Consider the following 16,764-nt stretch of genomic DNA (forward strand, 5'->3'; position numbering starts at 1 on the left):
CTAGCCGTAGAATACGACTGTTTCAGAGAGATTTCAAAGATACTCTGAGATGCATTAGGGTGCCGTGGAAACGTGTGTTGATCGGCGCAAATCGGCGTGGCCATTAAACATGTTTAATCCTTATTTTAAAATGACGTCTTCCTCTCTTCCGCGCTCCATGCCCCGCCTCCCCCGTCTTGTGATTGACTAGATGCACTTTTCCAGCCATATTATATCAAATCAGGCTCTGTCTTTAATTTGTGTTTATGTTCTTTGAGTAGCCTACACCCCACTCCAACAAGTGTGTGTGTGTGTTAGGGAGGGGAATCTTTGGACATCTGCCTATGTGTGTGCGTCTCGATGAGAGAGAGAGACTTTCTGAGTGAACTTTAATTTCTCTCTCCCTCAAATGTTTTAGCCACTTTTATATATTAAACATGTTAACTAACATTTAACTAATTGTACTTTGATGAATTAGTGCTTCACATATCCATCCCTGCCAGAGCATTTCTAGTTAAATCATATTTGATTGGAATCAAAACCTCCATGATGGAAGTCAAATGTTTTCAACCAGAAGATGGCGCCCTATAACCACAAATGTTTTAATTTACGCCATAGTCGTGCTGATTTGGCATTTTACACCCGGGGGTGGGCAAGATGTATATTTCCAGAGGGCCATACTAACTTCGATAAAGTGAGTGAAGGGTCACACATTGTACAATTGAATCTTGAAACACATAGTGCTGAATTATGTTAAAACTGCATGAATTTGGTAGACATGCCAGTCGCCAGACTACTTTACAATAAGGTAGCCTGCTACTCGTTTAGCTTGTTCAGTTAAAACATGTTTATTTTTGTATAGCTGTACTGTACTATATCACTCTGGTGTACTCTGGCCAATAAAAAGTAGCCTGGTATCCAGCCTGCTTCGCTACGTTCGGCGGACTTTTTTTTCTCTCTTCGCTTCTCAGTCTGGAAAGCCTCCTATCTCCAAGGGAGGCGGGACATGCCAAAAGCTTCGAAACCTACCGTGGCTTCTGATTGGTCTGTGGTGCGGGGCGGGACAAAAAAAAACAGTGTGATCGTTGTGATTCGTCATTCGTTTGAACAACATCCAATCAGCAACGACGTTGCCCAACGTAACATATGTAGTTCCAGTGTAGTTCTGCAAAACGAGTCAATAGGGTGCTCTCCAGACTGAGAAGCGAAGAGAGAAAAAAAAGTCCGCCGAACGTAGCGAAGCAGGCTGGATACCAGGCTAAATAAAAAGATGACTTGCATAAAACAATCCACGTCAATGCCATATCAACTTTTAAATGAGCCTATACATTTCTGATAATGCACCACTGATAGGTCACTGATAAAACACATTGCATTATGTTATAAATATGGAATCAAGGTTGACTGTTTCACTGTTACATTATAAACATGGATGGCACGGATGGATCATGGAGGAATGCAGGTATAGTACTCAAATGGTAAAAAATAATTACTATTAAAAAGGAGTTGAGTTAAATAATCTTTTCTCAAAACCATTAACATACGGCAGCCTTTTAGAATGTACGTTATTTGGGGGGGGGGGGGGTCATTTTAGTTTTTCTTTGAGGACTTGGCGGGCCGGATTGAGACGGTCAAAGGGCCGGGTCCGGCCCCCAAGCCGTATGTTGCCCATGTGTGCACCAAAGCATGTCAACTGACCCCGCCCCCAAGTGGGGGGTCTACGGGTCCCCCCACAGAAGATTTTGAACCGAGTGTATGTAATTTCCAGTATTCTGGTGGATTTTGGGAGCTTTACTAACATAGGATCTATTAAAAAGCTAGGCCTACAGAAACGTAGTGGGTGTCTGGGGGGGCTGTTTGGAGTTGGCATAGCCATCTTCATTAATTTCCAACTCACCTGGTCTAAGAAAATGGTGGCGGACACTTCCTGGCAAGCAAATCTGTATTGCCTAGGCTACAGTCCGTCTCCTTTAATTTCTGATTTCGGAATCAGTGGTGTCAAATAGTGCTGGCATGGTGTCTTTGAGGCTGTTTGGAGTTGGCATAGCCATTTTCATTAATTTACCACTCACCTGGTCTGAGAAAAGGGGGGCGGACACTTCCTGGTAAGCACATCTGTATACAGTACAGCTGGCAGGCCTTCGCAAAACCATCAGGCCATGGAGTAGTGCTGGCTTCACCTTGTACGAGCGCTTGTCAATGACAGGGGTCAAGCAAACAAGATCAAAAGTGACTTTAAGGGGCATGCCCCCCCCCCCATTCTCTCATTGTTCAACATATCATTTTTCAATAGTTTGAGTTACGTTTGAGATATTTACCAATTATGCCAATCCTTATTTTTTGTCAAATTTAGTGCAAACTCTAGCTAAATATATTAGGTCAGGCCTTCTCCGGAATGTTTTCTTATTACTTTTATCCATGTTTTACAATTCTTAGAGACAAATGTTATTTAGGTATAGGTATAGGTAAAGAGATTATTCATTTATTTTCGGAGAAAGCATCAATGCTGTTTGTTGTTCATGTATGGAGGACATGAAAGACAAACAGCAGACTTTTTTTTGTTTTATGATAAAACTAAAAACAGAGTCTGCTGTTTGTCAGAGAGTCCTGAAGTTTGTTCCGTTTGTGTGGAGCATAATAAATGAAAGCAGTCTTTCCTTGTTCACTGTTCATATGTGGACTGATATATCTAATGTGTGTCTGTGAACGTGTTGAATGTCCAGTAACCTTTGGTTCTAAAAGCGAGGATAGATACAAAGGAAGCTTAGCACACAAGGCCTTATAAATAAATAAAATACAATGTTGCTCTCTACGAACTGCGAGAGATGGCCAACCCACTTTTTCACATAAAATATAACGATGGGTGTGAAAACCATCGCCAGTGATGAATCGCATAGCACTGTGGTAGACTGCTTCAAGAGGCTTCAGCGTGGAGAGTGAAGCATGCATGTACATCACATCAAAAACAGACATTATTACAGATTGAACAACAGTCTTTCTACTGACAAGAGAAAAACAAGACTTGTTTCTGTAGAGGAAACCAATCTATCCTCTTAGTTTTTTTGGTAAGGTGCATGCTCCACAAGCACCTTAAATGAGAGCTTGGCATCTAGCCAAATGCCCAGGTATTTATAAGACGTGACCAGATCAATTTGCTCACCTTTCAGAATATGAATACCTGTAGAGGGATTGGTGCTGGGAGACCTAGTAAATAACATGCATTTTGTTTTGTCTGAGTTCAAGACAAGCTTATGATTAATTAAGGCCAATTGAAACCTATCAAAGGCAGTCTGCAAATTTGCAGCGGCCATTTCAAGAGTTGGGCCAATGATGATTGAAATTCTTTATTAGGCATACAGTATTAGGCCAATACTGCATAAAAGTCGTCAGCGTAATAATGGACATCACTGTGCAGGGAGGGGAGTGCAGTATTACTAACATAAAGAGTAAATAAAAGAAGACCCAAAATTTAACCTTGTAGAGACCTGGATCTAAAATCATCAGCAACAACAGCTTGCATTCTCCCTGTCAGATAATTTGAAAACCAGATCAATGAAAATAGCTGCACAGTGTTGGTGATTATCTATACCTTTTAGTATATTGTTTGTGACAAGCGCTGTAGCTGTTACAGCGTTATTACCTGGTCTGAAACCTGACTGTTGGGGTTGAAGTATGTTGTGTGTGTTCAGGAATGCACATATCTGGGAACTGACTAGGGATTGAAGGATCTTGGCTAGACAGCACAATTTTGATATTGACATCTTTCCATATTGCAGTAATTGTGCCTGAAGTAAGTGTTAAATATAAAATATACATGCACTAAGATGCAGGAGAGTTCTTAGTGCATATTTGTGAAAGTGCATTTAAAACGTCAGTATGTGTTACTGGTCTAAACGAAAAACGAAAAGCTTTCACCTGGATGGAAAAAGTGAGTTGAGTGAATTGTCAGTAACCGATTCACAACCATGATCTGGTGGAGAAAGATTAACAGACATTCTGTCAATAGATGGCCAGATTATATAAAATGATGGTTAAAAACATCACAGATATCAGATTTATCTAAAATAACACAACTTTCACTTTTAATCTGTGACGGGAGAGAAAAGGCCTAGCTTTTAGTGACTTTACAATCTTCCAAAAACTAGCTGCATTTTCTCAGCTTCCTCAGAAATATTTGTATTGCAAACTATTAATTTTATTTAGTTATTCAGCTCTAAATTGTCAAAATGGCATTCAGTATTACTGGCCGGGCTAAAATATTAATGACAAAAGTATTGAAATAAAAAATAAAATAAAAATAAAAAGTAAACACCCCATGGCATAATTGTGCTAGTGTTTACAGCAATATATTGTACCCAGAAAAAATGTAAACGCTTGAATCACTTTTGTACGAATAGGATACATTTCAATAACAGAAAAAACGTAAAGGACCATAGCAGCTTTTTTGGACATGCTATAGCTGATGTTTCTCTGAGTGCTTTAAGCTTGCAATTAAAATCAATGTTTGGCTGACATCTAAATAACATTATGAAGAAATGTGCTGAATATTATAAAGGAAACATTTTAAGATGTAAAATAAGGTGATATTTGTAGGTTAAAACAGAAGATAAAGTTTGTTAAAAAGTTGAAACTATATTGTGATAATCATTGATAGAGTGTCTGTTCAGAATTGTTATCCTCAACCGTATGCGTATGCTGGTGTGAAATTTTACAACTAGAAGGCAAAGGCAAAAAGGACCAGCTCAGTTTGTAACTTGAAAGCATCATTTAGTTCAAAATATGAATGGTGATCCATATCTAGAAGTAGAAACAAGTAATATTCTCTTGAGTCCTGCCAACTGAATATGACTACAACAACCAGAATCCACTTTAAAGGAGAGATCCGGACATTTTAAGTGTTATCTTTGATGTGTCGCTAATCACTCACCATCATTGAAATGGACGTTGAGTTATTCCAGAGAGTCCCGTGTCATGCAGTCTGGCGACCCCCTCCGTGGCATAATGGGAGCCCGTGTAAGAGTGAAATTCGTCTATTATAACCGATGCAAAGTTTTTTCTCTACTACTGCTCATTGTGGAGTCTCATGATACTCAAACATGCACTGAAAGTCGCGCACAAGTTATCGTTTGTGCAGAACTAGACGACGCTGGTTGCTTACTTCTTCCACAGAACCTGGCATCTGTGCAAGAAGTAAGCAACCAGCATCATCTCGTTCTGCATGAACGATAGCTTGTTCGCGACATTCAGTGCACGTTTGAGTATCATGAGACTCCACAATGAGCAGTAGTAGAGAAAATACGAACTTTGCATCGGTTATAATAGACGATTTTCACTCTTACACAGGCTCCCATTATGCCAACGGAGGGGGTCGACAGACTGCAGGACACGGGACTCTCTGAAATAACTCAACGTCCCTTTCATTGATGGTGAGTGATTAGCGACACATCAAAGATAACACTTAAAATGGGCGGATCTCTCCTTTAAGTGTCACATTTCAATGTCACGTGTGCATGAGAGAGAGAGAGAGAGACCAAATTATAAGACAGCAAAAATAAATCAAATCAAATCAAATTTACTAAACCTAAACAGAGAATACACAGTGGCAGAATACCTGAGCACTGTGACTGACCCAAAACAAAGAAAAGCCTCGACTATGTACAGACGCAGTGACCGAGGAAGGCCGCCATAGGCAGACCTGGCTCCCAAGAGAAGAGTGCACATAAAATTCTGTAGAAACTGAACTACACTTCCTAGCCACTTGCCCACTGTACCAACATCAGAGACACATACTTTCAACAGATAACAATCTCCCAAGGAGAGTTTGAAAACATGATTAATGAAAAAAAAATCACACCCTGTGTGAAGTGGGCGGTGTCTTGCTAGCTAATCACAATACTGAATGGAGTCGATCAATCATGTACAAAAGATAAATACATTTATTGAAACACTCTTTATGATGGACGAAACCATAACTTGAAAAAAACAAATTTATGTTTTTTTTCAAGTTATGGTTGCTTATATAGGGCTATGCACATGTGTCATGTGACACTGGCCAATCACAGTCCTGAATAGATTGTGATTGGCCAATCACAGCGCAGGATAATTGTACAAATTTCCAAACCTCACTTTTAGGGGCGGTTTCACTGCCCAAGATATTTGTACATTTTTCCAAATCTCACTTATAGGGGCGGTTTCACCGCCCAATAATCCATATCTGCTGGGTGAAGTACAACAATGTGCAAACACAGCAGCGAGACGTGTGAGCTGTTGTGACAGGAGAAGGATGTCTAATGGAATACATGTGTATGTCTGCACTGTCTGCACCGAGTGATCTCAGTATATAGAAAATACTGTAAATATAAACAGAACAACTACTGTTATATGTATTATGAAAAACGTTGCTGCTATTTGTCCAAAAGGTTTTATACAAAGTGAAGTGAATGCAAAACATTGAAATGTTGATGCCATTTCTTTCAAAAGTTTTTCCACAGCTAACCTTTTCTGACAGCAAATGCACAATTTGTATGGTTTTGTAAGGCAGGTGCAATGTAACACAGATCTGTTTACACATTTCTTTATTCCCATTTAATTGTACCTACATTGTTTTTTGTAATAGTTTTGTTCCACTTTTGCTTTGGCAATATAAATGTATGTTTTCTCATGCCAATAAAGCCCATTGATTTGAATAGAGAGAGAGAGAACCCTTTGATCAAGCTGATTGTCAGAGAACAGTAAATGACTGTTTCAGCTGAAAGGGTTTTTGACCAGGCTCAAAGAACTGTGAATGACTGAATCAAAGAGAAAGAGAGAGCAACACATACAGTATAAATAGCATATCATGAACCTCAGTTCATACATTGAGGCTTGAGTCACAATGCAGGACCCAAATGAAGACACAGAGTGGAATTATATTCTGCGGCAGAAGGGCATTCTTCCTCCCAAAGAAATTCCCAAAGATGACGAAGAGGAGGAGCTGGCTCTCCAACAGCGGCAGTCTGCTGTGAAAACCTCTGAAAGCATGACACTTGATGAGCTGGACGAAAACGAGGATGAATTTGATGACGAGGATGAGGCTGCCATCGAGACCTACAGGCAGAAGCGCCTGGCGGAGTGGAAGGTGACTCAGGTGAAGAATGTGTTCGGGGAGGTGGGGGAGATCTCTGGACAGGACTATGTCAAGGAAGTCAACCAGGCCGGGGCCGGCGTTTGGGTGGTGCTGCACCTCTACGCACAGGGCATTCCTCTGTGCACCCTGATCAACCAGCACCTGTGCATGCTGGCCAGGAAGTTCCCTCAGACCAAGTTCCTCAAGTCCATCTCCAAAACCTGTATCGCCAACTATCCCGACCACAATCTGCCCACCATCTTCGTCTACTTTGAGGGAGAGCTGAAGGCGTCGTTTATCGGACCACTCGTCCTCGGTGGTAAGAATCGAAAAGCTGAAGATTTGGAGTGGGGGTTATCGCAGACCGGAGCTGTGACAACGGACCTGGAGGAGAACCCCAGGAAGCAGATCGAAGACATACTCCTGACCTCAATCAGATCGTCACTCCCCATGCGGGAAGACAGCGACTCAGAAGTCGAAGACTAGACTGGCAGCACAAATCACATTTTTGGCCTATCCACATTGGAATTGTTTTTTTATCTGTACAGCAAAAAACGACATGAAAATATAACCACATTCCTAGGTGGTTTTAAATGTTAATAATCACAACTTCTACAGTGTCTCTAGTCACTCAAGTCGGATATGAAACCTTCCAGAATATCACTAGCAAGCAGCTCGACACATAACAATGATATTATGTACTGTAAGTGGCGTACAGTAAAACATTATTATGGATGACATGGAGAAATGCCTGCCATGACTGCAGCACATTCTGTATAAAAAGGTCAACTGTTGCTGATGCCTGGTGTGACGGAGTTGGTCAGCACACTGCACTACGACTACAGTGATATGGGCGAGATTACAGATCTCCATTCCTCCACCAGTTGCTGCTTTGTTGTTGTCTGCACTGTTTTGATTAATGTGGGCTGAAGCCCGATTAAAATTTCATCGTACGATGCAAAATAGCAGACCTACAAGTTCATTGCTTTTAGTTCTGTGTGTCTGTATAATATATATCATTACCCACCTGTGCCTATTGCATGGGTGAAATATGCACAAAGGACTTGGAAGACCTTTTTTTTTACTGCATTTTGCCAGCCTTTTAATACCTTACATTGGGGATTTATGCAGGCTTGTCGCTATGGTCCTACACAAACAATATCATGTTAATTTTACTTTAAACATCATTTTAAAGTTAAAAAGTTAAATAACTGAAATTTTACTATATAGCGAAGAGATGTTGAAGAGAGACAATTACTCAAGTTAATCATTGGAAATTGTTATATCTGCATACTGCTATCTGTCTATCTCAGTTTTACCAACAGACAGATTTAATCAACTGAAACCCCTTTCATCAGGCTGCATTGTCAAAGGACTGTGAATCTGACCTTTGTGCTCTATGAAAGAGAGGACATTGTTGTCATGTCACAGCTCTTACTCATTCAATTTTTGTGTTGTGTAAATGTTTCTCTATCCTTAGATTAACCCATTCATTCCGGGAACACTTCTGTGTCATTTTAAGATTTATTTGGCTATTAAAAAATAACAGATATACAAGCGTTCTGCGCTATGAGCTTGTAGATCTGCTATTTTTTTTTAAATCGTGGAACATTTGTGCAAATCTTTTGAACATATATTTTTTAAGCGAAATGTTTTAACTCAAATCTTTGCTTCTGGCCTGGGGGGGGTATATATATATATATATATATATATATATATATATATATATGATTTATATATATACACAAACACATATATATGGGGGTCAAGATGTGCACTTTCTCTGGAGGCCATCAAAAAACAGAACAACATAATTATGTATAAATATAATATTAAATAACTCAACTCATACCCTTCTTTTGACCCAGAAATATTTGTACAGCAAACTATTAATTTAATGTTTGTTTTTTCTTTCTTTTTTTTCTTTCTTTTTTCTCCTTTATTTATTCAGGGAAGCCCTTTGAGAGCAAGCTCTCTTTTTCAAGGACGCCCTAATTACGGCATGAAAACAAGTACAGTTATAAAATACAATACATTTAATGAAAAACAACAAACAACAAACTACATTAAAACAAACCACAGATGCAAATAAATACAGGGTTACATGAAACAGGTGCAATTTGCCCTCAAGAAGCACCCAAATGTCTCTATGGAGACCAATCGAAACCAGTTTCTTTATGTTCACATTGTCGAGGAACAGTTGTCTCTAAAGCGTACTTTAAATAATAGCAGTGGTGAACGATAAACACCTGAAATGATGCAGTAATCAAAACTTGAATATTAGAAAATGTTCTAATCCTTAAACTCTGTTATCCAACCGTTACCGTTGCTAGGTAACACTTCCCCACCGTATCTCTTCCATTCTCTCTCTCTCTCTCTCCCTCTCTCTCTCTCTCTCTCTCTCTCTCTCTCTCTCTCTCTCTCTCTCTCATATATTACTTAAATAGAGCATGCATGGGACCAATGAGGAGCATTTCTTGACAGTTAGGCATTTCACCAAACATCTATTTGTTGCAAGAGAAATATCTTGAATTTGGTAATTATTATTTATTTTTTGGTTAAGATTTTTTTCCCTCTAGGGCATTTTAAAATCTTGTAATATATTTAGTTCATCTTGCGAGAATAGCATAGATGCAAATATGCTTGCTTGTGCATGTGTAATGTGGCTGAGAAAATTATAATGCAATTATTATTGACGCTAAAATGTTGTTACTGAAACTTTTGCAAATCTTATCCTATCATTCTTACACCTATTATGAGTGCTTATCAGTGCCATATGAGTTGCGTACTCTATAGTCTGGAAGGAAGAAAATATTTGTCAATTTGGGAATAAAGTAAAACCACAAATAATGTCTCTGTATCAAATAACTGCTACTGCAGCCTAACAGCCTAACATCTTTCAGAATTATCCATAGCCTACTCAAATCAGAGATTTTTGGTGCTTTCTGCACTATTGTGGACTATCATCAATCAGAAAGAAAGCACACCAGAAATAGCAGATCTACAAGCTCTGGTTGGGTTAGGTCTTGGAACGTGTTATGAAGATCCCTATTTTCACCATGCGACGCAATTGTATGTCAAGGTATAAATCGTGCTTAGAGAGGAGAGTGTGGGAGTATTATAGAGGATGTATGTTGTACATTGATAAGATTGGAATTGAAGCCTACCTTATTATAAAAATAAGATCTTATTACCCATTCAGTTATTTCAAGAAGGAATAAGACTCAGAGACAACCATTGGAATATAGAAATTGATTACTGTATTCGAGAGAACAGACAGAGGTTACAGTATACAAATGAGTTCTATGCTAAGTGCTCTCTGAAGAGACACAGAATGTAAGAGGGTTATAACAGAGGCTTATCAAGATTGATAACCATAGTACCCAGGTTTCACACATCTGACATAATTGATTACATATTAGTGGCTCCATGTTTGTCTTCTTCCTGTGGCCAGTTCTTTATCTCGCTTTGTCTCCCTGGAAACCAAGTTCATCATGACATCAAACATGACATGACAAAACATGACATGACATGACATGACAAAACTTGACATGACAAAACTGTCTGAGATTAACCTTCTATCTATATTGATGAGTTATACTAGGAGCCATCAAACAAAAACAAAGTAGCAGGCACTGCCTGAGGGATCTAAGTTCAACCAAATTGTCACACAAGAGGCAGGCTGGCTAGCCAATATGATAAACACATGCACAGAAAGTCCTGACTTCTAGGTGAAAGGTGACAGCTTCACATTTTACTAAAACTTTAGTCAACATAGATATGTGTTTGGCGTCAAGGTAACATGGATATGACATTTCAACAAGACCCACAGAGAGGAGAAATATGGTATAATGTTTATACCATATTTATAGTTAGGCCAAAGATGACACTATACAAAATGATACACAAATCAGAATCTAATGTATTAATGATTATCAAAAATAGATCTATCATACATAGAATAGAGTGCGAATGAAAATCAACCCAGATGCATATGTGATTATAATTTTTAATCAAGTTGTCAACTAATGTTCTTTTTAGAGAGAGTCTGAGATATGTGGAACTTGTATGCAGTTCTTGTGTTTATGTAGTTCCCTGCCTGAACATTCCTGAAGCTGCAAGAGTGGGGTCTGCGTTCGTGTGCCCTCAGACCTCATGGGTTTCGTTTTCTGGAGCTCATCGGTTTTGTTTTCCTCAGCAGAGAGGCACTACTGGCTGTGACTGACTGTGTGACTGTGTAACACATGTACTGTACTGTGCCAGTAAATGGGTTTAGAGTGGTTATGGCTGGGGTTATGAAGTTGAATCTGCCCTGAGTCATTTGAGACAGAATGGAGTGTGGGATTGTAAGTTACTGTCTCCTTGTTGCAACAACATAATCCTTTTATTCTAAATTCAGATCAGTCTCTGTCTTTAATTTGTGTTTATGTTCTTTGAGTACGTACACCCCAACGCGCACGCGTGCGTGTGTGTGTGTGTGTGTGTGTGTGTGTGTGTGTGTGTGCGCGTGTGTGTGTGTGTGTGTGTGTGTGTGTGTGTGTGTGTGTGTGTGTGTGTGTGTGCCTCATTGCAATACCAATCACAATTATTATTGTCAAGCAGAATTATCTGTTTGTGGCTCTCTACATTTGTGTAGGTGATCATTTTAACAGCTTTTGCATATAGCGACACAAGGTGTCCATTTGCAAGATTTTCCATGTCTTCCAATTGTTTTTCAGATTTATCCTCTGCAGCACCCGAAAAATGTCGAGAGAGTGTTTCTTCATATCCTGTGTCCTTCTCTTGGTCAACATCACTTTTGGTGGGTAGGACTTCAGGTTGCTTAACACCTGACAGCTGAGAGCCCTCAATAAACTGCATGTGGCCCCATGAACACATTTAAATGCCAAAGCATTTTATAGGTTGTTTGAAAATGTCATTGTAATGATGTGACAATGTCCATTTCATAACATAATAACTCTTGGACGATCAGTTCTTCAGATATTTATCTTTGGAAAATACAAGCTGTTCTCAGTTCTACATCTAATGTTTGACCACCATTCCTGCTACCCTGCCTTTAGAGTAGATATACTGCAAGACAAATATTTTAATTTAGGTAGAATTATGTAGATGACTTTTCAATAGATGTATATTGTTTATTGTTTTAACTTCAGTGTTTGTTGCTGACAGATTTTCAGTTTTTTGTTTTTAATTGTTTGTGATGAAGGGGAAAGACAACTTTGGTTGTGTTTTTACCAGTGGTGTAAAGTAACATTTACTCAAGTACTGTACTTTTTACTTTACAGGAGTATTTCCATTTTTCAGTACTTTTACTTCTACTCCACCACTACATCTCAGAGGCAAATATTATACTTTTACTCCACTACAATTATTTGAAAACTTTAGTTACTAGTTACTTTGTAGATTTTGATTATTATTACAAAACATACATTACCCACTTCAGCCCTACAGTATATACATTTCGGCCATTTGAAAATAGCAGATTTACAGGCTCACAATGCATCGCGAAGCATTGTGAGCTTGTAGATCGTTTGCAAATTCTTATACATTTGCAAACTTGTGAAATGGGACATTCTGCATAATGAGTACTTTCTACTTTTGGTACTTTAAGTACATTTTGATACCAATACTTTTGTATTTTTACTCAAGTCAATTTTGAATTCCAGACTTTTACTTGAACATTGTTTCTACATTGCAGTATTGACACTTTTACTTAAGTAAAACATTTGAGTACTTTTTCCACCACTGGTTTTTACCTCTCTGCAGGGTTTCAGGATGGACACGTGAGGCTGGTTGGGGGACAGTCTTCTAACGAGGGTCGTGTGGAGGTCTATTATAATGGTGATTGGGGAACAGTGTGTGATGACGGCTGGGATATGGCTGAAGCCAAAGTGGTGTGTCGCTATCTCAACTTTGCTGATGCCAAAGCTGCCGTTGCTGGAGGAGTGTATGGTCAAGGTGCATTCATTATTGTTTTCTTTTTGCAATATGCTATTCAGTCATGCAAACAACACACAGAAGATGTCATAGAAACAGCAGTCACAACAAATACCATGCGCCAAAACAGAGTAGATAAAATACTAATAAGAAATGTTAAATAGAGGGCACCTGGGTGGCGCAGTGGTAAAGTCCTTGCCCACTACCACGGAGGTTGTGGGTTCGAATCCACTGTGATGCAACCGGCTTTGTCGGGCATTTATGCGAACACAATTGGACCGTGTTCGGGGGAGGGAAGCCGTGCGGGGAGGGTGATATTGGTCATCGCATGTAGTCCCACTCCTACGGGCTGGGGAGGCACCTGTCAGTGGGGACTGTAGGGCGGGAGGAGTAGGAAGAAGGCTCCAAGTCCTCCCGGTGGGGGCTCCTCACTGGCAGGTGAGTCAGTAAGACACAACAGCAGTGACAACACAGAAATGTGTGTGGGGAGGAATCAATTGGCTTAATGACTAAATTGGGGAGAAAAAGGGGGTAAGAAATAATTGGCTACTCTAAATTTTGAAAAAATAAATGCTAAATGGCATGATAGTATAGTGTATGGCTTGTTGATTTGAGTTCAAATGAAACTAATTGGATAATGTTCCCTTGCTAAGGTTCTGGTCAAATCTGGATGGATGATTTAACCTGCGCTGGGACAGAGAACGAGCTCTCCAGCTGTGGTTTCAGCGGATGGGAGGTCTCCGATTGTAAACATGAAGAGGATGCTGGTGTGATTTGTATGCTAGGTCAGACTGGATATGCAAAAGTTTTATTTTATATCTCTTTATGACAAATATAGTAGCTTGGTTATCAAAGGGATATTTCCCCAAATATATGTTGAACATACATTTTTCAAATGTAAAGATTCATTTTCTTTTGTAACTAATGTTCTAAAAAGTCTATGAAAATACCTTCACATACTGTATATTCATTCTTTCACCCACCTGCATTCAACTGCATAGAATTTCTAATTCAGCCAAAATAATACTTATACCATAATTAACATATAAGACAATGTATGCTTCTTTGTGCAATGCATTTTAGAGTTTTATGCTGATGTGCAGAATACACTGTCCCTTTATGTTTATAAACACAGTATTCCATTAATGATACATTCAGAGGCAGATGTCCAGAATGTGAGTCGTGCATATGAAGTGCAGCACACCACAGAGATATCTGAACTCCTGGGGGCGCTGTTTGACAGTGGACGTGGCTGTGACTTTAACATTACTGTGGAAGAGGACAACAGCACCCTGGACACCATTTGTGTCCATAAGCTGATTCTCACCCTGGACCCAGAGACCTCTTTCCTCAACGTCTCACTGATAAACCTCAGCAGCCTCAGCATTGATGTCAGTTCTAACTGTCATCAGTATGTCACCACCTTTGTCAGGTAAAAGGAATATTGCCTTGTATTTGGTGTGTTTAGGCTGACTTTATATAAACCATATACACAGTACAGTAACAGCAACAGACATTGGTTTAGGTTGGATAAGTGATCGTTGATTGTTCTGAATGTCCCAGGTACCTGTACACACGAGAGATTGGCATCACCACATCCTCTGCCCAGTGCATTCACAAGATGGCGTCTGACTGGGGACTGAAACAGCTTCAGGAGGAGGCAGGGAAACTTTTCATCTATCTTCTTCCTCAAGACTCCACCTTCCAGACCCAGATCTCTCTGTATGGATACTCAGTCCACACAGGTGACAAGGCAATGCAGAAAATCTGTCTCCGCTACTTGGCTTGGAACTTTGAGGCACTCGTCCGTTCCCCAACCTGGACCAGCGTTCCCCTGGGAGCCATCAAGGCTCTACTATCCCGCTCAGACCTGGTGGTTCCCAGTGAGTCCTACATTCTTCAGGGGCTGGAGAGCTGGGAGGCCGCTCATGTGAGCGCACCTATCTCTGAGGATCAGTTTGACCTTTTGGAACTCATCCGTTTCCCTATGATCTCAGCTGAAGATCTGTACAGACTTCAAAACCCTCGCTACCAGGCTGGGAAGTTGCTTGGTTTTCAGTTCAGTGCCCTGCGTATGGGTCAACTATTTGGTGAGCTTGTACGCCAGTGGAAACCTTACACACCCAGAATCTACACGGACAAGCCATGGAGCTATGCGTTCGATGACCAGGAAGTCCAGCACTATAGAAAACATGGGTACTTCGTTCGAAAAAATAGCCGACTCGAAAGCCTCAGGGCCTCTTTCAGTACACCTGTCCACACCAGTGCCTATTTCACCCTCTTCAGAGACATGAGCTGGTCCACACAGTTGTACATTAAAAGTAATGAATGCAGTAATGATGGTTTCAAATGCCCGGCAGCAATGCTAACTCCAGAACGAAACAATGGTGATTTGCCTGCAGAATTTCATAAAAGCATTGTTTATGAAAACAAGGTTGTCCTAAGTTGTGCAGGAAAGTATGTGTTCCATGTCCAGGATGTCAAGCGTGTCAGCAACAAGGATATGGCCCTCATCCCAGCTACCACAGTTTATCCATGTGACTCCAATCAGCACATCTACCAGGTGGTGGTTCGGCCCAAATACACAACAGGGCTCAAGTTCACTGAGGAAGAGGAATAATTAAGTATTTGAATTAGTTATTTTGCGATGATTTAAAATAATTGAATCTCCCTGATTATTTGCATTTACTCAAGTCCTTTAACCTTGTTTTTTGTTTTAATCTGGCACCTTTATGATCTTAATAACATACTTGTGGCATACATGTCTTTGTATTAAAACATGCTTGACAGATGTAATCTAACTGACCAATAATCAATGAAAATAAAAAATACATATACAGCAGGAGGATACATTGACCTGAAAATGTGTAGCAACTTCTGGAAGAATATATTCTTTTGACATGATTTTCCCTATTCCTTACTTGTGGAAGCACATTTTAATCAGTTATTCACTTGTGGTTGTTTATAATGTGTAATAAAAAGCTAATAAGTGTTCCTAATTCAGTGTACTGAGCTGTTAAAACTGATCATTGAAGAGATTTTTGGATGACCCAGCTAGCTTGAAATTACCTGGCAGGATATTTATTCCCAAAGGAGCATGCAATTTGGTGATGATGAATGATTTGTATACCATTCCTGACTTATGGCCTAGATTTAGATAGTTAGATAGTTATTGGGATGTTGCAGTTACCAGTACTTGTCGTGTACTTAATCATCTGACTGTTATATTCATTATGAATACAGAATAAAATGTCATTTTAGAACATGGAGTTTCTTAAGGTTGTAGGGTCTTGAAGTTCTCATTTGAATATTGCAATTATTGGTGGGTTGAAGATCAGCAGCAAAAGACATGACAACTTCTCTGTGGAAATGTTGAGGTAATGGTTGCACACTCCAACCTGTACTCCATACACCACTGAACTACATACAGGCTTACCACTGGAAATGAAAAGTGGCAATAACATGGAGTTATTTCCCAGGTATGGTTTGCAACAGGTTACAGATTACAACAAAGTAAGTGGCAAAATAGAAAGACAGCAACACTCACGATAAGCTTGTAACCCATTTCCTAATTCAACCATGCGGAAACAAAACAATGAACATTAACTGTAGTGTACATCTTGGGGAAGGGGGGGGGTGGTTACCCAGGGGCCTTTAACTGGGTGAAGAGGCAAAATAAGCAGTTGAATATTTAATCATGAAAAAGGGACAGCCAACATAAATGGTACCTTTTAAGTAATTTG

The 16,764-nt window shown here is 39.7% G+C and overlaps 2 protein-coding genes across 2 annotated transcripts; both read left to right on the plus strand.

The window, feature by feature from the left end:
- Positions 1–6,853: 6,853 nt before the first annotated feature.
- On the plus strand, positions 6,854–7,570 carry LOC308086679 (phosducin-like protein 3; the record flags this gene model as incomplete). Its single annotated transcript, XM_080430318.1, has 1 exon — positions 6,854–7,570. The coding sequence occupies one exon, from the start codon at positions 6,854–6,856 to the stop codon at positions 7,568–7,570; it is 717 nt and encodes a 238-aa protein (XP_080286444.1).
- A 312-nt stretch (positions 7,571–7,882) lies between these two features.
- LOC308086925 (galectin-3-binding protein B-like) lies at positions 7,883–15,641 on the plus strand (the record flags this gene model as incomplete). The annotated part of the gene is made up of 4 exons (XM_080430568.1): positions 7,883–7,937; positions 12,851–13,042; positions 14,180–14,453; positions 14,585–15,641. The coding sequence occupies 4 exons, from the start codon at positions 7,883–7,885 to the stop codon at positions 15,639–15,641; spliced, it is 1,578 nt and encodes a 525-aa protein (XP_080286694.1).
- Positions 15,642–16,764: the final 1,123 nt, after the last annotated feature.

This window comes from Gymnoscopelus braueri (assembly GCF_963280865.1).
Source record: "Gymnoscopelus braueri genome assembly, chromosome: 6".
NCBI lineage: Eukaryota > Metazoa > Chordata > Actinopteri > Myctophiformes > Myctophidae > Gymnoscopelus > Gymnoscopelus braueri.